We start from the raw sequence: 27,453 nt of genomic DNA, 5'->3' as shown, positions 1-27,453 counted from the left end.
AAATATGAGTGTCCATAGTTAGAAGTGAACATCCCACTCTTTACTGCTAAGGACAGCTGCCCAGTTATAAGTGTGGTTCTTCACCTTTAGTCCAATTCTTCTGGATGCAAGATTTTTCTTTTTGTGTGGTCGTTTCAAACATTTAAGAAACATCAGAGCTTTTGTATGATTAGGAGGCACTTTTGTCAAAATAAAACTGTCTTTGTTAAAGCTTTGCAAGCCTAGAAGCAGCTTAGAGCTCCAGTGCACACATCTCCAAATTTTGAAAAAGCAACATGATGATGATGATGATGATAACAACAACAACAATCAATTTTATTATTATTTTGCAAAAGCCAATTCTGTTTTATAAAATAACCACAGCAGTAGGGCACTAATTTACTAGAAATGCGAACTTTTCCCTGATCCTTGTTGATGAATAGCTTTTAGTGAAAGAAATTTGTACTAATTAAGCAAAGTTCATTTACTCAGCTTTTTTTAACAGTCATGTATGCAGAGCTTTAGGCCACCTAAGCAACATGTAATTGCTGGGTGTTGTTAAATTGGCTTGACAGCCACATCAACAATAACAATTGCAGCTTTTTATAATTTAGTGTTCTTATTGTAACTTCCAATTGCCGTGCTGGAGAGGACAAGGTGTAGCCAGTTTCCACCTGTCTAACAGTTTAGGCTGCAATCCTAACCCCACTTAGCTGGGAGTAAGCCTATTAATTCAATAGGACTTACTTCTGAGTAGATATGGTTAGGATTGTACTGTTAGAAAGTGACCTGGTACGCCAACACCGCATGTACTTAAAGTTAGTATGGGTGACTGCAGTGTCACTTATTGTCAAATGGATGTGATTAGAATTATATAGTAAACCTAATCCATAATGTTCCTTATAGGTTCACATTTTTGGCAGGAATAACTTAATAATTTGCTTATTTCAAATTCTGAGGAGTGTAGAATTAAATGACTGAACATAAAGCTAAACTCTATGCATATGAGGGAGGCAGTAATCTTTTTTTAAAAAAAGAACCTTAATTGAAAAGTTAAACTGAGGACACGGCATTTTTTTCTCTCTCCTCTCCTACCTGGGAGTGCAATTTGAAATACGTTTCGGCAAGAACAAGCCCAATTGATTTCAGCAGGGCTTACTTCCTAATAAATATGTTTATGGCTGAGGCTGCGGCGTTGTCAATCTCCATAAGTGTGGAAGAAAATTCAGCACTCTCCAGTTGCTGAATGACTATTATTTTTTAATAAAATAGTTGTCTTCCACATCTCCCTCATATAGATATATTTACAATTCTGAGCGAATTCAAAGCTAAGCTTCCAAAACAAAATGTGTGCTCAAAGCACAAAGGGCTGTGTTTATGATTCTCTTTGAAGTGGTTTTTTCCCTCCTTCTTTTTTCTTTTTGCAATAGGATAAGGAAATTTTTTAGAAACTGTCTGATAGTGTTCAGGGTAAATACTTAAACCCCTTTAGAGAATTTCACACACAGATACTGTGCAGTAAAAAAAAAGGGATACTTATGTTTCCTAAAGCTGCTACAGCCTACAGCTTTGTACTTAAAGACAGAGGTGTTGAATAGAATTCTACCGAGGATACATCCAGTGACAATATCTACAGGAACATCAGAGCAAACCAGTGGATAGCACTTGCTTTCTTTCTTTTTTAACCCTTCTGTGGATGTACGGAGATCTACATCTGTGTGCAGCGCTGCCTGTTTCTTGAGCTGGAATTGATCAGCACCGCACCCCCGCATCTGAAACAACAACAACAACAACAACTGCAACATTGTGTGATCTCTGCACAAGGAATAGGAAACGCCCAACAACATGCATGCTTCTTGATCGCCAAGGTCCTCTGATGGGGGGGATCACTTTTTTGGGGGGGCCCTGACCCTGAGGTTACTTTGGCCTATTACCAGGCACCAGGCCTTTCATGCTGCAACCAAGCCTGCCCTGTGGAACTCCTTGCCAATAGTGTTTTGGCAGGAGGCACCGCTGCTTGTTTTTAAAAGTCTTCTAAAACCTGTATTATTCAGACCAGCCTTCCATATCTGCTAACCAGCTCGTATTGAGGTGCTTGGCGTTTTTTAAAAAAATTGTAATACTGTTGTTTACAGTCTGTATCACTGCCTTGCGTCTCTAGTAAAGTGGCCTCCAGCCACTCTGGAATGCTGTGTTAAGTTTCTCTGCAAGCACAGCGTTCCAAACCCCATTGTACCAGTGGCAGCAACATGTCATTGCAGAGTAGGGGAGGGATTGTGAGAAATAGAAAGGGCAATTGCCAGCCAGTGGTCACTGGGAAGAACTGCATTGCCACCACTTGGAAACTGGTGAGTGTGGTGGCAAAAAAGGCAAATTATAGACTGTGTATACAGTGGTACCTTGGGTTACAGATGCTTCAGGTTACAGATGCTTCAGGTTACAGACTCCACTAACCCAGAAATAGTACCTTGGGTTAAGAACTTTGCTTCAGGATGAGAACGGAAATCGTGCTCTGGTGGCACAGTGGCAGTGGGAGGCCCCATTAGCTAAAGTGGTGCTTCAGGTTAAGAACAGTTTCAGGTTAAGAATGGACCTCTGGAACAAATTAAGTTCTTAACCCGAGGTACCACTGTACACACACACACACACACACACACACACACACACACACACACACACACACTCTTTTGTTGCTACCCAGTTGGTACTCAAAATGCAAGCCAAAAGTTTTTGATTATTTTTTTTTAAGCACTAAACTGGAGGCAAAATTCAAAATTCACTCTTTTTAACAGTGGGGAAGTTGCATATACGTATGTCTTCGTGGTGAGCTCCGGGGCAGGCATTATCATCTTTACAACTATAAGCAAGTTCTGTTAAAGTAGCTTCATGATATCTCATTTGGCCACTTTTGCTCGCTCGTTTTGGACTCAAGGGTTGGAACTTAAGTCTTTGATGATGCACCTGGGATTTCTCTGTGCTTGTCAGCACAGCATAGCTCTTCACTCCCCCCACACCCGAGGGATAATACGACAGTCTTAGGAACATAAGAAGCAGCCTTATATTGAGTCAGACCATTGGTCCATCTAACTCAGTGTTTCCTACTGATTGGCAGCAACATCTCCCTAGTGTGTCAGACTTGGCTGTTTCCCCAGTCCTACCTGGAGATGCCAGGAATTGCACCTCAGGACGTTCTGCATATGCTCCATCCCTAAGCTATGGTCCTTCCCCTAAAAACCGTTCTGTGTGTGGGAAGTTCTACATCAGCGGTTCTCAAGCTGTGGGTCCCCAGATGTTGTTGGACTGCAACTCCCATCATCCCTGACCACTGGTCATGCTGGCTAGGAATGATGGGAGTTGTAGTCCAACAACATCTGGGGACCCACAGGTTGAGAAACACTGTTCTACATGGACCTTCCATCTGTGATGGGCATTGTAGCTATTCATACATCCAAAACAGTGGCTTGGTTTTTCGATAGATATTTGGCCTTTGTAGTATGTTCCAGCACACAGTTTAAGTATCCTTGATCTACAGATGCTCTCCTTCAGCCACCCTCTGCTTCTCACCTGCCCCATCAACTTCTTTATGGATTCGTCCAAGGTTAGGCATTTTGAGAGAGTCTTTTTATGATTGTTGACCGAAGTCTAGAGATCATGCAGTGTGTTTGTCTATATGCTCCCCCTCCTCCACTTAGCTCTCCACCAACACTACCAAACATATAGAGTAGTATAAGATTAAACTCGGAGTGAAAATATAAACAGACATATTTGCACTGTGAAAGAGAACAACCCCGGTGAAATACACAGGAGGCTGGTTGCAGTACAGCCTTGTTAGAGTTTGAAAAATTCGGACAGCTGGGAGACTCTTCTTCCAATATTAACTTTGATGTTACTTTCATTTTCAAGTCTGGATGCTAGTAGCAATGTGAAAATTCAATCAACTTTTACTATTAGTGCTCTGCAACTTACCTAACTTTTATTTTTTAAGATCCTGTAATTCAGAAATTAATTTCAGCTTTGGTTGTATGGGCAGTAGGGGTGGAGTGAACCCATAGCTTAACAGGAGTGGGGAGAGAACTCCAATAATTGAGTTTAATAAAAACAAACCAAATTTAACTAATTAAGAATCACTCTTGTCACAGTGGCCAGCCTGATGCCTATGGGAAGACCACAGCTGTAATAAATATTTGGCCACAGAATGATTCGTAGAGGCATTTTTGCTGTGCTTTGTGTTTCCTGTGTCTCTTTGGCCATGTAGAAACTGAGAAGCTGGCGCATCCTGATATTTTGTCCTCCCTGTTGAAGCCCCAGCCAGTAGGCATCTTGTTTGCCTTCCTTCCAAAGATGCAGCCAAGGAAGCAGTTAAGCAGAAAGAGGGACCAGCCCTTGCCATCTCAGCTCAGCTTCTTCCAGCAATTATTGTTAAGAGATTTCTCTCTCCGATATTAACTTTGGAGCCTATGTGTCTGGAAGCAGCTTGGGCAGTTGGGCTTAAACTGAATAGGCAATAACAGGATCATTGATGTCGGCCGAAATCAAAATGCCTTTCTTCTTTCCCCGTTTAACACAGCTGAAATGTCTCTCTTAAACCTTTACACGTGCAAAGTCAGAATGGAAAAGAAAAGCACTATTTGGTACCTTTTAAAATAAATAGTGCTGTGTGTGTGTGTGTGTGTGTGTGTGTGTGTGTGTGTGTGGAAAAAGGTCTAAAAGGCAAGCCCGAATGCTTATCTTTGCTTCTGCCGGTGCAAGGGTGCTGCTGTGTGTCTCATAAAGATTTCTGGCACTGTGAGAAAACCTGGTCAATTTCAGATTCTTTCTTGGGACCTGTCTGAAGTGTTGACAAGCGGCTCGCCTGAATATTAATACACTCTCCATCATCAAAAGCTGTTGCATACCCAAAGGATGAGAAATATTTTAATCAGCTTTCAGCTTGTCTAGCAAGAGTCAGTTTATTCCATTGGGATTATACATTCGTACACTCTTTTCTTTTTTCTTTTTTTGTCTCCACGCGCTCTCTGTCTCTTTTTCTCTGCTACTTTAAAAACTGGAGTTAAGCAAACATCTCCCCCCTCCTCATTTTCTTGGGCTGTCTTTGCTGTGATTTAATTGCAGGATTTTAAACAATTAAATATTAAAGAATATATTTTATTTAAAAAAAACTAACCAACAAACCTGGGGGTAGCCACCCTCTTTATTTTCCTGTTCCTTGATGAAGTCCCATAGAAGGAGGCTAAGGCAGGGGTGGGAAACTCTCCACTCTGTATTCTGAATTTAACCCTCAAGGCCCCTCTAGCAGGTCCTTGGGACCCTCCCCAGGCCACACCCCTCACTGGCCTTGCTCCATAGCCCCCTCGCCCCATGCTTTTTCCCTGGCTGGAGTGAGTTGTTGAACTCTCATAATGCCTCTTGTTCGCTTGGATGGAGAAGTGTGTCTATGTAGAAACCTCTGGCTTTCATGTGGCTGGAATATAGATTGTCAGAGAAAGGTAAGATGCACTATTGCCTCTGGCCACACCAACCACTCACATGTACTTCCCAGAAGACTGCCTACAGGGGAAATGCGTCCCTTGGGCTGAAAAGGGTTCCTCACCCTTTGCCTTCCTTATTTCATTGTGTCACACATTTTTAGACCCAGTTTTAGGAACAGCTGACCACTGCCCCTGTGGCGAGTTGTGCCACTGTAGAGCCTCAGTAAAGAATCTTCCTTATTTATTTATATTTTTATACTGCACTATACCCAAAGGTCTCAGGGTGTTTCACACAAAGGATCACATACATGAAATCAAAATACAAACAGCAACCCAATAACCCCTCCCCCCAAAAGAGCCATCATTTTAAAAAGGGTATAGGATGTAGATCAGGTCAGGCAAAGGCCTGGTTAAAAAGGAACGTTTTTGCCTGGTGCCTAAAGGTGTATAGTGAAGGTGGCAGGCGAACTTCCCTGAAGAGAGTGTTCCACAGATGGGGAGCCAATGCAGAGAAGGCCTGTTCTCGTGTTGCCACCCTCCTGACCTCTCAAGGAGGAGGCACACAATGAAGGGCCTCAGAAGATGATCTCAGGGTCCTGGTGGGTTCATAGGGGAAGAGGCGGTCCTTGGGGTATTGTGGTCCTGAGCCATTTAAGGGTTTATAGTTCAAAACCAGCGCTTTGAATTGGGCCTGGAAACTAATTGGTAGCCAGTGCAGTTGAACCAGGACCAGTGTAATATGCTCAAACTGTCTTGCTCTGGTGAGCAACCTGGCTGCTGAATTCTGTACCGGCCGAAGTTTCCAAACCGTCTTCAGAGGCAGCTCTATGTGTAACACATTGCAGTAATCTAAGCTTCAGGTTACCAGAGCTTAGACAACAGTAGTTAGGCTATACCTGTCCAGATAAGGGCGTAACGGGGCCACCAACCGAAGCTGATGGAAGGCACTCTGGGCCACTGAGGCCACCTGAGCCTCAAGTGACAGCAAAGGATCCAGGAGTACCCCCAAACTACAAACCTGCTCCTTCAGTGGCATCATAACCCCATCAAGAGCAGGCAACCTCCCAGATCGACTGAGTCCAGGCTGGCTGTTGGTTTCTCCCAGGTGCAGGAGGTTCTGTAGGTGAACTTCCTGTCTCAGAGAAATATTGGCTGAGAGGCAAGGTCTCCTGGACTTCTGGTGCGTCTTGTGTTCCTGGTCTTGCACTTTGCTTCTGCTTCCGTTCTTGTTCTCTGCTCCTGCCTTCTGGATTGCCCTCTGCTCCTGGATTACCCTCTGCCCTCTGGATTGCCCTCTGCTCCTAAGTGCTGGCTTCCTGGCTTCCTGAGTTCCTGGCTTCGTCCTTGATGCCCCAGCCCTCACGTTAGTTGAGGGTGAGATGCGGTTAAAGGCAGGGGAAGGCAGTCTATATTCAGCCAGAGCAGGTCTACTTACAGGACAGAAAAGTGAGCAAGCTTTTATAGAGAGTCACTGCGGGTCACACGACCAACTCTGGCCTAATTCCAGGCTTCAGCCAGAGAGTACAGTGCAGGAAGAACTTGGCGGTGGTTGTGCAATTATTTGTCTTCATACTGCTTTTCGTCTAAAGAACTCAGGGTGCGTGCACCCCTTTTATTGTCACAATGATCCTATAAGATAGATGACACGCAGAGAGTGAAAGTGACTGGCCCAAAACCATCCAATGAGCTTCACAACAGAGTGGGGGTTTCGAACCCAGGTCTTGCCAGTGTTTGTCCAACATTAGAAGAGTTCTGCTGGATCAGACCAAAGTTCTATCTAGTCCAGCATTCTGCTGCCCACCAGGGCCATTTAGAGGCCTCCAGGAAGCCCAGAAACCAATGTCAGCTATTGTGACATCCTGATTTTGTTACCGAAAATAGCATGGCTAGACCTTCTGCCATTGATCTGTGCTATCCTCCTTTAAAGCCACCTAAGCTAGCGACCCTCACTTCACCTTGCAGCAGTGAGTTCCATAGCTTAATCGCATAAAGCACTCTCTTCTGTCTGTCTTGAATCTATTGCCCAACTATTTCCTTTGGTGACACTGAGGTCCAATGCAGTCTTCCCAGCTGTATGAGCCCAACCAACCTCATAGCCGATGGCCAATGCGATGGAGTTGTATAGCCCAAAACATCTAGAGGGCACCAGGTTGGAAAAGTCTGTCCTGATGTTATGAGAAAGAGAAAAAGTTGCTGAAGGCTTTGCATACACATTGCCCCTGTGTGTATTTACTGATGTATCTATAGTCCATATGTACACACACAAACACACACATACACATATGCACATAAACACATATACTGGTATATATATATGCATACATATGTATCTCAAGGGGTATTCAATCTATAAGAATAAAATCAGCAAATAGCACCCATAAAATGTCAGTTTGCCTCTGGGATGTTACCAGTGGAAAGTGCAGCATTCGTCCACCACTTCTCAGCTAGCTAGGGCTTGCAATTAGACCTAAGGGAAGCAACTGGCCTCTTGTTTGCTGCCCTTCAGCCTGATGGGGATGGTGGGAATTGGGCTTGGAGGGAGCACACATTTTCCAAGCTCACCTAGTGGATCCTTTAAACTGCAAGTGAGACTGCTCTGAAGTTTAAAGGATTATGCATGGTTCGGAAAGGATAGTTTTGACTTCAGAAAACACAGGTACATCTGAGCATGCATTTCATTGAAGGCAATAGGGGTGCATTCCAAAAGAGCTGAACATATGATGTGCACCGGTTATCCTTAGCATCTCCTTAGTTAGATCAGCCTTGGGCACTGGGAGCTGGGGAAATGGATCCATGTTTAAGGTTAGAAATCAACAATATGTTGTATTTAAATTATTAGGAGCGAGGAGTAGGAAAGGAATTTTTACAGATAAAAAGTAGAAGCAAAATACAAAAATGTATTTTCTCTCTCTTCCTACCCTTGTTCCTTTTCACAGTGGGATGTCTTGTGTAATTTAGTAGGTGGGTGATGCTGAGAGAAAGTCGGAAGGGGGGTCTCCAAAAGTGCCTGTAGCAGCTGTTGGAACTGGTAGCTGCTACAGTCACAATAGGCTCCCCATGGGTCACATAGAGCAGTGTTTCCCAAACGTTTTTGGGCAACGGCACACCTGTTTACTGGGAAAAAATCTCGCGGCACACCACCATTAAAGCCCCGCCCCGTGACGTCAGCGCGCAGCGTCACGCCGGGAGGGACGCACAAAAGTGAACGTTTTTTCCCTTCCCCTTGCCGGGGTGGGAGGAGGCAGCAGAGCGAGGGATTGAGGGACGGCGGCAGCTGAGGCGGCGGCGGCTGTTGTGGTGGTGGCGGCGATAGCGGGCGGAGGAGGAGCCGTCGCCGGGAGTTGCTGCTGCTGCTGTTGCTGCTGCTGCCCGGACATGCCGGCCTCCTCCTCCTCCGCTGTCTTGCGCTCCTCCCTTTTGCGCGCGCTGCCCCGCCGCTCGGCACCAGCACCGCGGAGCCGCCCCCGGCTCGACGCGGATCCTCGCCGCCGCCGCCTCTCGCCGCCCGACTCGCCCGCCTCCCTCCCACGGCACACCAGCCGGTGTCTCACGGCACACTAGTGTGCCGCGGAACACCGGTTGGGAAACACTGACATAGAGCCTTTTTCAATAGCTCCTGTGTGAACTCTCCAAGTCAGCAAGTCAAAACAGGTCAGAAGTACAAATATTTCTGCTTCAGTTATTTGTAGATCGTACCCCACATGTCCAGGTTGGACTAAAGAAAGGAGGTATTTTTTGTCTAAATACCATAAACCTTATTGTTTTAGTCTCTGAGAGGCAGGAATCTAGCTTTAAGGTACATGGAAAGATAATGGATTTAAATATAATCTGGATGTAGCTGGATAATTTCTGCAACTGTCTTTCATCCCAAGTTTCATAGGTACTGAGCATTTCTGAATAAAGCATAAGCTTGGAAAAGAAGTTAAAGCTAGAGAAAATGTGCATGCATTTAAATATTAAACCATCCTTCCTAATGTCTTATTCTTAAGATTCAGTCCTTTCAAACTGGCACAATATGTTAAAGAGTTTCTCTTCCTAGTATCTCCCACTGTTTGTGCCATTAAGCAGTGCTGGAGTCTTGCTTATATGAGGTGTTACGATTTCCTGATGACTGGTTATGTTATTTATGATGCAAAGAGTGTTAATCCTATGGCAATTAACACCCAATTTGGCTCAACAGCATGGTGATGATGGTGGTTAAAGATCTGCCTCCCCCCTTTAGGTGTTCAATGTGTGTTCCTGTTTGGCTATGTTGACTTTTGAGGTTCTTTAGGCTAAGCATTTCCCTTTCTGATTTGGAAGTTGCTGTATCTTTCATATTCTACGATGCGTTGTTAAGAATTGGCACCAGATGTAGCCAGATAGGTGGATAAAGCAGAGCTGAGATGACTCGCTGCCCACGCCAACAGTTTTCCAAAATGTGCAGATCGACTCCAGAATTTTATTATTATTATTATTATTATTATTATTATTATTATTATTATTATTATTATTATTTTCTCAATTTTTCCACCCTGGGAATCTGGGGAAATTCCTGGGCCAATCCAAGGGAAGCTTCACAGAGCTCATCCGTCTCTCAGTAGCTTTTCTGGCCTGTTGCTATGCTTGTGCATTGTATCCTGTCTCTCCCCCACCCCATGTGTGTGTGTCTGTGTGTGTGTGTTTGTTATTTGTCTCTGCAAAGCAGAGGAAAAGCCATACAGTTAGCAGTCTTGACAAAAAGTGTTGAGGCACATCAGACAATTAGCCTCACTTTGCAGGACAGAAAGCAGAAATGCTTCCCAACCACCACCTTTTGTTATACCTAGCTGTGTTTAAGGCATATCCTTGCATATGGCATTGTGGCTTTCAGCATGACTTTCTGTTTAAGGTTGTTTTACTGCCGTCTGCCAGTCAACCGTTGGCTTGTGGTTAGCTGTAGTTCTCTTATACAAATATGAGACATTCTTTCTGTTGTTACACACTTACACACACACACACACACACACACACACCCTCCTTTCCTTCTTTTCCTGCTAACCTTCCATCATATATCATTAGTTTCACTTGTGCTCTTAAAGGAGGGATCTGTGCTTCTATTGTTTCCTCTCAAGAAGCCTAGGGAAGGAGAGGTAAGAAGAAGGACATTCCCCAAACCACAGAAAAGCACAATGGATCATTTAGACTGCAGTTCTAACCATGCCTAGTCAGAAGCAGATCCTGCTGATGCCCAAGTAAGTGGGGTTAGGATTGCAACCTTAGTCAGCTGTACTTGGGATGTGGACATGTGTTCTGGGCAGCAGTGGCTGCTCTCTCTGTTACAGAGATCAGAGGTATTCCTTATTGTCACCTGGGCTGAATTCAGATAACCTGGTGCACTACTGGAAGCCATTGCAAGGACTTCTGCTAGTGCAACAGGACTCCCCCCTCTCCTTCCCCACTTCTGCCTCCTCCCAATCTGCTCTCGAGGGTTGGGAAGAACCCCCAGAGGTGTGGGGTGCGGAGAGGAGAAATTGCTGCACGGCAAGTGGGAATGCTTGTGCTGATGGAATGACCTTTTTAGCACCACGTAGAATTCCACCTCCTACCTTGAACCTTTTAAAGTGCTAGGGTCATATTCCCTTGTGGGCATACCTGTGATGGGTGGGGCCAGATGCATTTGTACAGTAGGTTACATTCCAGCCATGTAAAAGCCAGAGGTTTCCATATGGGGACATGCCCCCATCCACACACCCATCTATACATCTTGTAGACAAGCGAGATGCATTGTCACAGTTCAGGGACACATTCAAGCCAGCAAAAACCCTCGTTGAGGGTAAAACCTGACGAGGAACCAAAGGACCACATAGAAAGGCCTTGGAAGACCACATTTGGACCCTAGGATTGAGGTCCCCACCCCTGCTATAGAACCATCAGTGTGATGCATGGAGTATGAGTCTAAAATATGGCAGACAGGAAACAATGGAGAAAGAAGAAGGAAGCAGAGAAGGGTAAACAGGGAAGCAGCGTGTGATGCACAGCTGTTTCAGTTTCCTACACCAAGTAGGCAGCCTTTGCCAAGCTGGTGCCCTCCTGGTGTTCAGGGCAGCAGTTCTAGGAATGGATCCATATTCATGGAGAACTTCTGCTCCATTGATGACTATGATTCTGAAGTCCTCCTTTCATTCCTTGATTTTTTTTAACCAATCTCTATTCTTAAAAGCAGATAAATACTCATTTTTAGACTTTTGAAATAATAATAAAAAAACAATTGTGGAAAGTTCAATGCATCTGTTCTATAATATGGCCATCTTAAACTCTCCACCATTATCTCTCTTTAAAGAGGACTTGGTTGTCATTGTGTTCCAGATCCACACACCACACGGCCCTCCCCATATACCTAAAATCTTTGTTCCTGGGAAGAAAAACCAACTTCTGAGCCTGATATTGCCGGTATAGCTGAGTGCAAAGAAATTCTGAATCCTGTCCTTTGAGTAAATTCTCAATCTGACACAATAAACATCAGGAGATTGAATTCACCTAATATATTCTTAATCTCAAATAGAGAAAGGGGGGGAAAATGAAACGTGAAACGATTCCCACTGGGGATGCTGTAAATCTTACAAAATACATACGCTTTCTGTTTCAGCATACATCAAAGCGAGGTGGCTCCGGAGATTAGAATATGTTTTTAATCTTAGTTTGATGAGCAAAACTTTCACTGTAATATTTATTATGAGTGGCTTCACTTGTGTTGCCTCTTTTCTTTGTTCTGTTTATACACGGCTTCCTTTCTTCCTGGGGGGAAAAAGAGAGGGAGGGAGAAGAAGTTGGAAGTATCACTTTTCACAAAGCGAAATGATAGTGCATTGGTTTGTTCATTTTAAGACCAATTGTAAGTCCACGTGGCAGATACAAACTTTCCTTTTGTTGTGCTACCTCCCCAAGGAAAATGCCGCTTTCCAATAGCTTCCCATGACTGCTTCTCATTTCTGTAGGAGTATCAGTAGGTTCAGCTGACTGTGGGAGGATCAAACGGGCAGGCGAATGGCGGGTTTGAGAAATGTAGCCAATATCTTTTGTTGTTTGCTTAGAAGTTCTGTTTGTTTCCTATGATATTTTTTCCCCCTTCCAGGGCTCTGCCACAGAAGAGACACAGGGTAGGGGAAAACAATGGATGTTTTTGTCCTGTGTCACACAATCTTTTCCCTTCCTCAACCTCTTGAAGATACTTGGGCTGGGAGGTCCGAATACCCCACCCCACACACTGAAAAAATGCACAAGGCTAGCTCTGACCCCAGCAGCTACACCCCCATATTCCACTTGTCAGAAGTGGCTCTGAATACATATTGGTCTACACGTATAGAGTTCCTCTGTGTGGGAGTGGGGGCTAGCTGGACCAGGATTTCACCAGGAGCTCTGCACCTATACATGTATACCTTCAAGACCCTGTTATTGCAAGGCACTCTATGTGGGGCTACTCTTGGGCCTGGCCCAGAGGCTGCAGCTGGTGCAAAATGCCGCGGCTCAACTGTTGATGGGGACAGACTATCGCCAGTTCATAACTGCAGTGCTCAATAGCTTGCGCTTGGTGCTTATACAGTGGTACCTTGGGTTAAGAACTTAATTCGTTCTGGAGGTCTGTTCTTAACCTGAAACTGTTCTTAACCTGAGGTACCACTTTAGCTAACGAGGCCTCCCGCTGCTGTTGCACCGCCGCCGTGTGATTTCTGTTCTCATCCTGAAGCAAAGTTCTTAACCCGAGCTACTATTTCTGGGTTAGTGGAGTCTGTAACCTGAAGCGTCTGTAACCCGAGGTACCACTGTACATTAGCCGCCTAGCTCAAGATTCTTGCATCACTTTACAATGCATTAACAATTTGGGCCCAGGATATCTCAAGGACCACCTATTCCCTTGTATCCCTACCCGATCACTGAGGTTTTAGGGGAGTCCGTGTTAGTGGGCCCACATTGGCTTGTATCCACCAGGAACCATGCATTTGGTATTGTGGGACCAATTTTATGGGACTGCCTTCTGGCTAGGGTCAGACAAACCCCCTTGCACCTGAACTTCTGGTACCTGCTGAATACTTTTTTTATTCCAGCAGGCATTTTACTTGATGTTTGAATTTATAGTCTTCACTGATTCCTATATATATATTGTATTGTAAACCATTTAGGGACTATTGTAGTTAAGTGGTATATAAACTGAGACAGTTCAGGAATTGGTGATCTATTTTCACTGTGTGTGTGGTAGTCCAATAAATGAAGCTACATCACCTGGGCTATTATTTCAGCAGCCAGGAGGGCTAAACAGCTTGCAAGATCCCGTGCCCTTCTTGTCTGAATTCTCTTCCTGAGCAAAGCAACATTTATGTACGGTAAGCCTTTGTTTATTTTCACACGCAGACACGCTCAATCCAGATAGCTCAATGAAGATGTCAGCCCAGGATGCAGCAGCGGTGAAAAAGGCAAATTCTATGCTAGGGATCATTAGGAAAGGGGCTGAAAATAAAACTGCCAATATCATAAAGCTGTTACACAAATCTATGGTGTGACCGCATTTGGAATATTGTGTGCAGTTCTGCTCGCTTCACCTCGAAAAGAAAATTGCAGAGTTGAAAAGGGTTCAGAATACGGCAACCAAAAAGTTTTTCTTCCTCTCATTTATAGCACTAGAACTCATGGACTGAAGGTAGGAAGATACAGGACATATAAAAGGAAGGACGTCTTCATGCAGTGCACAGTGGAACCTGCTCCCATAGGAGGCAGTGATGGCTACCATCTTGGATGTCTTTATAAGAAGAGGTTTAGACAAATTCATGGAGAACTGGAGGCAGTAATGTTTCTGAACACGAGTTGCTGGAGGAGACCACAGGAGGAGGGAGTGCACTCTCATGCTTCAATCCTGCGTGCAGGTTTCCCACAGACATCTGCTTGACCACTATAAGAACAGAATGCTAGACTGGATGGGCCAATGCTCTTCTTGTGTTCCCTGTTTACTCTTTTCTGTTGCCAAACCGAGTGGCTCATGTTTAAAAATCACTATGCAAAAGCCGCAAAGAGGTGCCCAGATGGTGATACCTGGTATCACGACACAGCCTAATTGATCAGAAACTACCAGGCATAAATCGGGCAATCTGCTCTCTCCCTCCTCCCTTTGTTTTGTTTTTACCCCCCCCCTTAATAAAAACCTAAAATTTCAAGTTGCCGGAGTGAAACACACCACATCTTTAGAGGTCAGATGGGGCTGAAACTCGAACAGCTGTCTGACAAACATCCTGGATTGTTTTTAATTGTCTCCCCTTTCTTTGACAGCAGTAATTCTTGTTTATATTGTCAAGAGGCTTTTCCCCTCAGTGCAAGTGCGCCATCCTCCGAGGTCACATGCTTAACCCCTTGGCATGGCTACAATATAAATGGCCCCCTTTTGTTTTCATTAATACGTATCCAGAGTAGTATATGGGCAGAATGCAAGGCAAGGGGGCATTCACAATACTTAAATAACTTATTGTTAAAAGGGGGGAGGACCAAAGAAAGCATATTTTTTTGTCTATGTCTCGTGGTGGGTTGGTGCAGGCCGCTTGATTGATTTGCCAAGGGAGAGGACTTTTGTGTGGCATGTTGATCTTTTGACCTGGAATACATCTTACTGACCTTACAGGTTCACTCTCTTTCTTCCTCTCTTAAGACAACTTTTGTTATTCTAATACATCCAAAACAGTAGGAATAGCTAAGGTTGGCTTGTTTTTGGGCCCACCCCAAAGGTGCTGGCTTGGGTGGGGGTGCGCACAGACTGCTTGCATTCCTTTTTCATACCTTAACACCTGATGTGCCACCAGATAAAATTTATTTGCAACACGAGAGAAATGGGACGCCCAAATGAAACAATTCCCAGAGGGGTAGCCATGTTATTTAGTCTCTTAGCAGCAAAAACAATCCGAGAGTCTTGTGGCACCTTTTAAAGACTAACAGATTTAGTGCGGCTTAAGTCGTCATGGACTCAAGCCCACTTTGTTAGATGCATGAAGTGCGAATTCTTAGCTGGCAGGAACATAGAGGAGAAAATAATAATGTGGAAGTTGAATAGCAACAAAGGTAATAATAATAATAATAATAATAATAATAATAATAATAATAATAATAATTTATTACTTGTACCCCGCCCATCTGGCTGGGTTTCCCAGCCACTCTGGGCAGCTTCCAACAAAGATTAAAAATACATCAAAATGTCACACATTAAAAACTTCCCTGAACAGATGTCTTCTGAATGTCAGGTAGTTGTTTATTGCTTTTACATCTGATGGGAGGGCGTTCCACAGGGTGGGCACTACTACTGAGAAGGCCCTCTGCCTGGTTCCCCATAGCTTTGCTTCTTTCAATGAGGGAACTGCCAGAAGGCCCTTGGCGCTGGACCTCAGTGTCCGGGCGGAATGATGGGGGTGGAGACACTCCTTCAGGCATACTGGACCGAGGTGATAATTGGAGCTTGAATATATGCTGAATAGACACTCTAGCCTTTTACAGTAGTAGAATCATAGAACTGTAGAGTTGGAAGGGATCCCAAAGGTCATCCAGTCCAACCTTTTGGGCTCTGACTACTGGCCTGGTTGGGTCACAACGTTAATCTCTGCTCCTGCAGGACCCTGTCATTTATCAATGCAAACTCTTCCACTGAAACCTGGGGTTGTGCATTCAGCTGCAATATGGCAGTTCTGTATGTTTCCAGGTCATTAAAAAAAAAGTGCTTCCCCCAACCCCCTGATTTTTCTTTTAAAAAGTTTGAAAGTTTATTTTATTTTATTTAAGAATGTAAATAAGAATTTAGGGTTTGGGGCTTCTGCTTTAGAACCACCAAACTCCTTGATGTGTTTCAAGTGTGCTTTCTGAAAGACATACTGGCTCATTCTTAGCAAACCCAGCTGAGGAATATGCCCTTGGTATTTTTATATGAAAGCTTCATTTTGCAATTGTTCCTCTGTGTAAATGGAACGTATAAATATACCGAGGAAGGCAAAGGAAGCTATTATCTCTAGAAGATGAGCCAATAATATATGCTTATCAAAGCAGAACACTGCTCTGAAAAACTGCAAGTTATACTTCAGTGAGGATTCATGCCAGAAGCAAGAGCAGTTTACGGTGGTCTCGCCCCTCCCCCCTTTCAAATTGCATTAATCAGGGTAAAAAAACAAAAGCACCTCTCTCTTTCTGTTGTTCATGTTTGTTTACCTAATTGCAGCTGAAGAAAAATCCAGGTATAGATCTCTGAAATGGAAGCTTAATTACCGGGTTACTATTTTTGCATCCAAAGTGGAAATACTGAATGTGTGAAGCGAGGGAACAGGGCCACCTCCCCCCACCCCGACCTTTGCAAATTCAGGAGTTCTTCTACACAGAGAATAGAGACATGCAGTTTGTATGTGCGTAGGCTGTTTCCCTGAAACAGTGACCCTGCAAAATCTGGCATTCTGACCTTGGTTTCCAGTAGTTTTTGGATGAGCTTAGGGTTGCTTTGACTCATAGCTAAGGCAAGGCTGGCTGTTCATGTTCTCACAAGTATGAACACAGGAAGCTGCCTTATACTGTGTCAAACCATCAGTCCATCTAGCTGACTGTTTTCCACATGGACTGGCTGTGGCTTCCCAGGGCTTTGGGCAGGAGACAATTCTGGATATACTTGGGATTGAACCTGGGACATTGTATTCTACAAGGAATTCTTGACTTAGTTCTTGCATAGGGAACATATGTTCAGCCTTGTAGGCAATCTTTGGGTTCAGGATACAGAGGCTGAGGAACAAAATCACACGCTATGCTATAGTCTTCTATTCAGAATGTTTGCAAATATGGTGACTTGTTTCCCTTGTGAGAAGTTAGACCCTCAGCTGGATCCTTTTGCAAATGAGACTTTCTTTGTTGTGTCCTCTTGCTTTCAAAAAAGATTTTCACCACCATCCTGACACACACATTCCTGAATGTTATTTACACTTCATATTATCTTCTGTCTCTGGGTTCACTACAGCTTTTGATGGTTTTGATGTTTTGAGAGGTGAGGGAGATCACAGGCAAATCACAATCCTGTTCATCTATAGATCTGACAGTACAAGTCCAGGTCTGACCAACTGGAGCATCTTTTCCAGCTCGGTTCTCACACTGGGATGGAAAGTAATGGCAGAAAACCTGTGCCACCAACGCAGTGATGAACAAATATGTCAATTTCTGTTTCTCATTTCTTCAGCATTTAGTTCAGTTCTCCACATTTTTGCATTCATTTGCAATTTGAAAACAAAAAGTCTGCATGGAAATGAGTCAGTATCGTAGTGCAAATTTCCCATACTACCGACATTTTTCAAGCAATGCTAGCTAAAATAATGCGATTTATATGTTATTTTCAGTAATACGGTCATTTTAAAGTGCAGTTCCTTTAATCTGCACCTTTTTTTTGGTACACATTATTAGGCTGGAGAACTGCATCACAAAATCCAGGTCAGTGCTTAACGTCGAAGTATAACTGTGTTTTGGTTCACATACTGCTTGGAAATTAGGTAGGTTATCATCATTAAATCTGAAACAAACTGAATTTCTACCCCATTCCTACCAACTCATGGATCACTGTCCAAGAGACCCTCCTGCCCCTTTCTGGAACTGGAAGACCTCTGTACCTTGAGGTCCCTTCCAGGTGCTGCTCTGATTCCAAACACAAAATGCCTCAGCAGCGACTAACAGAGCTCTGCTTTGGAGGGTGTGGGGAGATATCAGGGAGCAGGAGTGTGTGCACAGTTGAATTTATTTTTTAAAGTTGACGATCAGGGGACCCAGCCCAACCCTTATTCCCAAATGAGGGATCATTCCTTGAAACAGCTATTTGGCTGAGGCCCAGTGTGGATGGATATTTGCTTGAAAGGTCAATAAAGGTTTTCTGTGGACAGCTGCTGTATCTTTTACCACCTTTTTTATCGGTTGGCATCTGCCTGTCTCGGGAGACAATGTAAGTGTGCACCTTTGGTGGTGAAGCCAAACCGCTGGAGAGTTACAGTGTCTGCTGTGGCTGTAGAGAGCAATACAGGAGAGGCATGTTTTGTTGCAGCTGGAGTAGAGGAAGACATCCAGTTGTGCTGTTGCAGGTGTACCATGGTGTTTTTTCTTTCTGCATTCCTCCCAGCGGTCATTCCATTGCTGTGGATACACAACCAGATAGTCTGTCTCCAGGCACTGTGGTCGTCCATAAGGGATTCCCACAGGGAAGGGTTAATGTTGCCAGCCTTCATGTCATGTTTGCAGACATCTTTGTAACACAGAGTTGGTCTGCCAACAGGCTTGATGCCTGAAGGCAGCTCCCCATATAGATCACTTCCTTGGGGATCGTGCCATCTCCCATTCTGTGGACATTACTTTTTTTTATTAGTTGACCTATTTTCTTAGAGAGCTCCCACAGACTTAGACAGAATGTCCTTCTGTGTGGACATCTTTAGGAGTAAGGCCTTCTCATTTGTCTTTCCCACTTCCTTAAAGTACATAACCTGAATAAGCCAACTTTTCCACTGAGATACCTGGGGGGGGGGGATATTTATAGATTTTTCTATTTATGGGAAATCCCCCACCAAGGTGGAAATGGGATTTCCCACCATACACTTCTTTTGGGAAGCAAAGGTAATATTGACATCTACAGTGTATATAAAAGACGACTTCTTAAAACGCTGCTAAGTAAATATTTTGGATAATGGAAAGTGCCAAAAGTAATGTTCCTGCCGATGTATGTCGGATACTGCCAAAAAGAGCTTTGTGGAGAGGATTAAACTTTTTAGCATTGTCATTTTAAGTGGCTTCAAAGGGAAACAGTATTCTTCCTCTATTGCCGTTTTAACTGCTGCAATGAAAACAGAGAGACCCAAAGAGAGAGACTTTTGTTTTGGAATTTGACATCTATGTTGAGTAGGCACCTCCCCCACTTACTTGACTTCCTTATGCATTTGGGTTCATAGCTTACCATGAATGGATACGGACAAATATATATAAAACTTCCCCTCTAATCCTCGGCACTCTATGTATGCTCTAACAATAAAGGCATTGACTGTCTGTTACGGTTTAGTCATACAGGCCACATGACCCAGAAAACTGTCTGAGGACAAACACCCTAACCACTGCTATAGGTAACACAGGTGTATTCAGGGTTGGGTTACTCACAAGGCGACTGTGGACCCACAGATGAGTCCTCACTATTTTTCCTGTGCCTGGACCTCTTAGCACCAGCACTTTGAAGACTGAAGGGTGGCTCCACCTTCTCCACACCTCAGAGCTCCAAGAGGGCTCTTCTGAGGGGTCCTCTGTACTGGTTCCAGGAGAGCCCTTCCTGTTCATCAAGGTCCTTGACCTGTGGAGTGGGTCTGGTTTATCCTTCAAGGACTTGGTGTCTGGCACCAGGTCACGGTTAATACTGTGGAGGCCTTTGTGACTGAAGCACCTTACTCCTAACCTTTTGATGTGCTTCCCCTCCCTTTGCTATGTTTACCTGTTGCTGCTTTATTTGTACTCCATTCTATGAAAGCTTCATGGTATCCCAAGTCTCATCATTATTTTTGCTTCCATCACAGATTAATAGGGCCATCCCTCTGGAAACTTTGTAAACCACTTGAGATTTTGAGTTGGAGGGTGATATAACCATGTTTTAAATAAACAAACTAAAACTCCATAATTCATTTTAGCTTAAATTAGAGTCATTGCCAAGTTCATCTCATTCTCCCCTCCCTCCCCCCCAAATCCCTGATGTCTGGGGTCTTATTTGACCCCAGTATTTCACCCTCCATGTGTAGCTGAATAAGTGAGTTCTGATCTGAGTCCTACTCGGAGTAGACCCATTGATGTTAATGGACATGGTTAACTTTGTTAAGCCTATTAATTTCAAGGGGTCTACTCTGTGTAGGAATTAGTTGGATACAGCCCAACCAGTCAATCTTCCAGCAACATAATTCCAGAGAAACATGCTTTTTAAATTAATAGATTGATCTTGTTTCTTTAACGAAGCCTTATGATTTGTTATTTCAGCTGATAGGAAGCCTGTATGTGTTTTGTATTTTTCATTAAGGTTGCCCCACCCCATTTCTATTTTTGTTTATTTTATAGGTTCTTTGAGGGTAGCTGATGTTTTTACCTGTTGTCATGATTTCTATGACTCCGGGGGAGAAAGCTCTTAATAATAATCTCTTGCCTGTTAGCTCCCATGAGTCTGTCTTCATTGTATAGGCTGCATATCGCAAGTGTAAGAGTAGAATGTACTGAGCTTTAAACAAGTCTATTAGGCTCACCGCAGCCAAGAAGGAAAAAGAAAAAGAAACCCTTGGAAAATTGCTGAAAGGAAAGAAAAAGGCTTGGCTGGGGGGTGGGGGGAGAAGCAACAATTTTGTAAACCCTGCAAAGGTCAGAAAAAGGCTTTTGGTAAGTATGCAGAGGCTAGAAATCAAATCCCATTTCCTATCATAAGAAACCAGTTGTTTTTAGCAGCAGTGGTTAATGTACTATATGTGAAAGATTTAAGACTCGCTGGAAAAGCTTTGCTCCTGTTTTATTGGGCTGCTATTGAAAAGCCAACAGCATAACTTCAACTAGGTGCTTTGAGATTTCTTAATGGGCTGTCAAGGGCAAGACACCAGGTCTGTGCTATACTAGCTCTTTCCTGTACATTAAAACAACAGGGGCCAAAATGATCATATACAGAAGTATGAATTACTTGATGCGTTCCCTGTTCCATATGGTCCGCCGTGTCTTCGGCAATTAATCATGTTACAGAATCAGTTGAGTGCTCTCCGAAGCATTGAAGTCAACATTTTAGTTATACCTGTGCAAGGCGAAGGGTGGGGAGGTAAAAGGGGTTGCAGGCGTAAAAGTAGCAGGATGAGAAGTTTCTGGCGCCAACGTCTGAGCAGCTGGATTTTATAAACAATTTCTTTTCTTCCCCCCTCCCCTTTCCTCGTCACTTCTCTGCTCTCCTCCCTTTGCTTTCTTCCACTCCACAAACACAGTACCATTTTTCAACATGGTCCCCCCTCCGCACCAAAAAAGTTGTTGAGTGAAACTTTGATATCAAGCATGACATGCTGTAAACAAAATAGGACCAGTGTTTGAGCGTAATATGTCCAAATTGCTGGGTGATAACTTAAAACATGCCAGCCACTTTCACCATAGCAATTGCCAACACGGCCCCGTTACATGCTGTGTATGCCGATGAGATATACAAGCTACCATTGATATACACCATCCAAGTCCTAGCCAACATGCATGCCTTCAAGATCTCAAGTTAAATTCTACTTTTAGTTGCATTCAACTCTTGTCACGATACTGTCATTTCCCCACCATAAAGCAACTAAAACAAGCTGGACAATTAGCAGAAGGTGAATCTCACTGCTTGCAAACACATGTCTTATCCGCACCGCCATTTCTCTTTGCTATTGATTATTGGCTGTTGGACTGCTTTCCTTGAAGTGGGAAGAGCTTAGCAAGGGCTCAGAGGTTTATCCTGCTAATCTCTTTGGAAATACTAACGAGTACATTAGATCTCCTGGTGAAAACCTCATTTGTTGACAAAATAAAGCAAGATGTGAAAACAGCCTTCTCTGCTCTGGTTTAAATCTGGAGTATTTGTTTTCCAGAACACAGGGAGAAATGAAATGTGTGGAATCATGGCACTGTTCTGCAAGAAGTGGAGTGGCTGTGACAGGAGCCCAGAGCTTTTTCTGAGCACTAAGTTAATTGATGAGAATAATGATTCTAAAAACATTGCTTGTGACTTTCCAATGGCAAGCAATGTCTTGTTATCTCTGTTGGGGCCTATTCAGGATGTGCTTTCACCAGCATAGGGAGCAGAGGAAAGATAGCTTCATCAGGTCCTAAGCATTAGCACCCTCCAAAAAGTCTCTGCTGAGAGACTGATGAGATAAAGCAGACCTGCAGGGTTTGTTTGTTTGTTCTGCTGACCTTGTGTGCCAAGCACATCTTGGGGGAAGAAGAGGGATGCCCTGAACCAAAGCTGAGTCCAGTTTTCAAATCTGAAGGCTTCACTCAACATTGGGTAAAACAAAGTTTCTGTAGACAATTGTCTGTCATTAAAGATCATTACATAGACGAAGAACCCAGAGTTGACCTTTCTTTGATAGTGTGCAAAGCATTCAGAAGAAGACTCTCCCATCTTCTAGGGACAGGAGTCATACCAGTAAACTTTTTGATGGATTCCTTAAAAAAGAAAAAATCAGTGTTGATTTGAGGAAACGGCTTTCCCAGTTGATAACATCTTTGACCACATTTCTTGAACTCTTGACCTCTCACTGTCAGGGCACATCTTTTCACCTTCTAACCCTTTATTTAACTCAGGTTCCTAAAATGGGATGAACATTGGAAACCCTTTAATGAACCATATTTTTTCTCTTAGGCTTCAATCCTGCCCACAATTTCAGCAAAAAAAGTCATTTGGAATCTGTTGGGTGCAGCCATCTAATTATAGACATGGCTATTTTGGTTTTGTGTTAATTATATTATATGGACTTAATTCTTATTTTTAAGAAATTGCTTAATAGAATTAGTAATAAATTAAGGATAGTAGGAGGGTGGGAAATAACAACAGCATTATTGTTGTTGTTGTTGTTGTTGTTGTTGTTGTTGTTGTTGTTGTTATTACAACATTGTCTTTTGATTGGGGTTGGGCAAACCCACTGAGACTTTCTCCAACTTAACTCAGGGTTTTTTCTGACCTCATCTCTCCCCCTTTCAAATGGGAAAATTCCAGAAAAGTCCACTAAATCCAAACTGGGCCCTTCAGTTTCTCCACCCCTTGAAACAAGATGGTCAGTCAGATGCTAGGTTTTGGACTGCTTGGACTGTTTCAAGTAGGCAGCTTGTTCTGGCAACTTCCAGAGCAAAGTTGAGCCATGTTCAAGCCTGGACAGCTGCCATAAGCCCTATCCCATCTCAGTGAAGAATTGATCTCTGGGAGTCTCGAACTCCTTTATTTAGCAGATGTTACTCTCTTAGCGAACCTGTTGGGCTCTCAAGTCATCAAGGATAGGTGAACATGGGGTCTTGGGCATTTGACAGTGTCATCTCCAGGTAGATCTGGGAAAGACCACTGCCTGAAACCCTGGAGAGCCACTGCCAGTCAGTGTAGGCAATACTGAGTGAAATGGATCAATGTCTGATATTGTATTAAGCAGCTTCCAGTTTTCCTTTCAACTATCTAAGACGCGTGCCCCACTGCACACCCACTAAGGAGTGCACTTCACTGAATTCTGCCGGACTTAGTTCTGTGAAAAAAATGTATAGTATCTGGCCATAAGAGTGATTTATATGTTAGATTCTCTTACAGTTTTACATAGCTGTAAAATTGCTTAAAAGAGACATGGCTGTGTTTTCAACACCCGGACAGTGTTTTTCTCAATGCAAACATTATTTTGCTGAATGATTCATTTTATGAACAAGGGGAGGGAAAGAATAAGAAGCAGTTAAAAGGGAGAAGTAGGAAATCGCTATACAAATCAGCATTACAGAGATTTTCTACTTCTTCTTGTCTGTAACAGGTGAAGTTCAAGAAAAATTAAAACGTTCCCCCCACAATCATTAGAGGTGGGGTGGTGGAGGAGGGGAGCAAGCCTCATGCACACTTTCTAATAACAATTCACCCATACAAGGACAAAAGAAAAGCAATTCTGTCTGGCAAAAATGTGAAAATTACACCTGGAATGCCTGGTCTGTGGTATTACTTAGGGCAACGATGCTTTGAGGTTTTACCTTGCATTCCGTGTACTTTGATTAAAAACCAGATAGATGGTGGCCATTTTGGACCATCATTTACTGTATTGATTTGGGAGCTGGGGAACCGTAATAAAAAAAGAAAGAAGGGCCATTGATTTACTGTCTCTATTTGCTTATGGGCTTTTTAATTAATTTTATGCTTTGTTTCCTATTTTTGGATTGTAATGTTTATGGCCTCCCCCCCCCTTTCTGTTTTCTTCCAACCCACCCCTCTCCCTTGCTCCCCAAGACAAGCCTACTGCTCTGTGAATTCAGGAAAGAGGAACAGGCGGAGGAACAAAGGAAGGAACGAATCAGCTGCCTCCTGCCCATTCTTGAAGAGCGTCAGGAGCTACGGCAGGATTGGCTTGCAAGGTGAGGACGTGATGCAGGCATGCCTATTTTAGGGGTCTGACGGCACCTCAGCCCCCTCAATTTTGTTTTAAAAGGGCCAGGCCCCCTCAAAGTTGAGGAGGTAGTAAGCCTGTTTCCGGCCCGTACTGCTTTAGACTGGTGGTGGGGATGCACTTGATGGAATTCTCTATGAGAGCTGGAAAGACGTCGAAAGCTGGCATGTCCCAAGCAAGGCTAGAACTCTTCTCCTTGATGTCTAGTTTTCTAAGTGCAGAGACGTTGTTTTTCTTTTCTACAGAACAGCATTCTGTTTGCCCCATCCCTGACCTGAAGTTTACCAATCGCTTTTCCCACACCCAAAAGAACTCGGCCTATTTCTCAGTTGACTTTAGCTCACCATGTGTTGATGATGGTGATGGTAGAAGGGACTAAAGGCACACTGCAGGGTTGTTGTCAGCCAAAACTTTAATTTGGGTTGCCTCTTGCATTTAAAGTGAGATTTTATTAAATACTGATTGATACTTTCCCTTCCTTTTTCTAAAAAATAAAAAAATAAAAAATTATTTGGCCATCCCTCTACTGTTGCATTTTCAAAACAAGCGTTTGTCTGCAAAACATATTTGTGTGTTGGGCCCTGCACCGTAGATACATTTTTGTGCATGAGAAAAATGAAAACAAGAATTTGACAGTTTGGACAGCATTATATGGCTGGGAGATTGGGGCACACACAGATCTGAGCACAAATTTGTGGGAAATGTTGTATATAAATAAACTGATATGACCCAGTAAAACAGCAGCAAAAAAGAAAAGGGGGGGGGACCAGCAAAACATATCCAGCAAATCATCATCTTCTGTCAAATGTCTGGGAGAAGTGATAAAGGTGTTGGTTTTTTTACTTGGTGCCAATAGAATGTTAATGATGGCGTCAGGTAGATCTTACTGGAAAAAGCATTCCACAAACTGGGAGCCCCAGTGGAAGAGAACTGTGCCTTGTTTCTACCCTCCAAAACTCCCTTATAGGGAGCACCCAGAGGAGGACCTCAAAAGACGTCCAAAGAATACAGACAGGTTCATAATGGGAGAGCCACTTTGAAAGATAATTGAGGCCTGGAGCTGGGTTGGGCTTTCTATGTGTGGGGGGGGGGGAGCACTTTGAATTGAACCAGTGTATCTGTGCCTAGATTAGTGTTTCAAACTAGCAGCGAATGCCCACTTTCTGGGGACAACACCGTACCAGATGTTGGTTTCCTCAAGCCAGTTAAATGGATTCTTCTCTTTGTGCCTCTTTGTGCAGATGGGTTCTACCCACCAGATTTGAGGTTTTAGAAGTTTCGCCTTCAGTTCCACAGGGTCTGTGCCCAGCAGCGAATACCTCCTCTGTTTAGACTGAGCACTGTGGGTTAAAAATGTAACAAACTAAAAATGGAAAAGTCAGGGTAGTGTGTGCACATACATATATTTTAAAGAAAACATAACAAATGTAACTCAGTGAGTGGATCAATTTAGCAGGACAAATAATCACCAAGCAGCACCGTAGGGAGATGAGGGGGAGAGGACTCCCTCTTGGAAAGAATCTAGTTACACGGTTTTCTGGCCTTTTCCCTTACAACTACCAATTTAGTCAGAAGCTGGAGCCAACAGACATAATTTAGCTTCTAGAACAAAAATGGTAAGTACTTTGCAGGCATCAGGGTGGAGAGGGGAAGGGGAGGAACAGGGGGCATGTGTGGGGAGAGACTTAGCAGCAGACGAAATGCAGACCTCATTAAAACTAAACACCTGAAAGAAAATTTCAAGAGCATGGTGTCTTGAAAGCCTTAGAAAAGACAGTGGCCCCAGAGTATTAAATAACTGTAATCGGTTTCCCCTCTCCTCTGACTCACATTTGATGTTTCTCATCACACTGACCTATCTTAAAGAGTCCCATCCATATGATCCACATAAACAGACTGTTACCATATCCCGCACTTTTTACCTCTTCAAAGGTTTGGAGAGATGTCTGGAATGGAGGCGCTGACGATAGTAGCCGTCAAGCGTTCGCTGGGGTGGTGAAAGTTATAAAACATCCGCCGAGGCTCTGGAGGAGCAGCCCTGTGTTTTAGAGATCAGCCTATTGTGTACTTTGGAATTACACAAGAAAAATGTGCTTCGACAGGAAATAATTAGCGCTTGTCAAAGGCCAGGCAATAGGTTATAGTATTTTACTTTCAGCAAGCCATCAGGGGATCAGCCAGATTAGATAATAGATTTTTTTCTCTCTCCTTTTCCCCTTCTCTGGAAGTTAAATACAGATGACTCTAATTACCTTACGTTGTGCATTAGAGAAGACATATTATGAACAATGCAACTTGGAGAAATTTAGGTCAAGTAGATCAGAGGGAAAACAGCCAGAGCTGGTTGGGGGGGGGGGGGAGAGACTCTGTAAGTATTCGTGTATATTTAACGGGTTTATACAAGTACTGTAGTTTTGGCTGTGAGCTCCCTTGTAAAACTGGAAATTTGAGATGTGTGTCCCACTAAATCATATTCCTTTTCTTCCCCAGAGTTTTCACTCTATATTGTCCTGACACTCAAGTAATGGCTGTAGCCCTGAGTAGCTAATTTGTGGCCTCTCAGAAGGTGTTGAACTCTGACTCCCATCTGCCCCAGCCAGTGCGGGCAATGACTAGGGAAGACGTGAGTTGCAGTCCTGCACTGTCTAGAGAGCCATGAATTAGCCATGCCTGCTAAAGAGCAGGGTTGGCCAATGCGGTGCCCTCCAGATGTTGGACTACAACTCCCACGAGTCCCAGCCAGCATAGGCAAAGGCCCACTGGAAGAAGCCTCCTATAATGGAAGGGGCGCTGCCCTATTGGGGAAGTGCTTGAATCCAGTGGTGTAGTGGGATTGCGGCTCTGCTGCGGTTTCTGGACTGGATTCTTTA

General features: G+C 43.7%; 1 protein-coding gene across 11 annotated transcripts in view; it reads left to right on the top strand.

Moving 5' to 3' along the window:
- Positions 1-27,453, top strand: part of FTO (FTO alpha-ketoglutarate dependent dioxygenase) — a 270,050-nt gene that overhangs the window by 82,565 nt on the left and 160,032 nt on the right. For 9 of the 11 annotated variants that reach the window (XR_014528545.1, XR_014528546.1, XM_083513712.1 and 6 more), the window contains one exon: positions 24,427-24,551. The exons of 1 other annotated variant lie outside the window; for it this stretch is intronic. Coding sequence is in view for 8 of the 10 variants with exons in the window: in XM_083513712.1 (XP_083369838.1) it covers positions 24,427-24,551 (125 nt within the window). In the remaining 2 variants the exon portion in view is untranslated. Of the gene's footprint in view, positions 1-14,078; positions 14,612-24,426; positions 24,552-27,453 lie in introns of those variants that run through there. One more of the 11 variants, XM_083513710.1, reaches the window with a different exon arrangement.

This window comes from Podarcis liolepis (assembly GCF_965112155.1).
Source record: "Podarcis liolepis genome assembly, chromosome: 7".
In the NCBI taxonomy this organism is placed as follows: Eukaryota; Metazoa; Chordata; class Lepidosauria; order Squamata; family Lacertidae; genus Podarcis; species Podarcis liolepis.
This window is presented reverse-complemented; position numbering and strand designations above follow the sequence as displayed.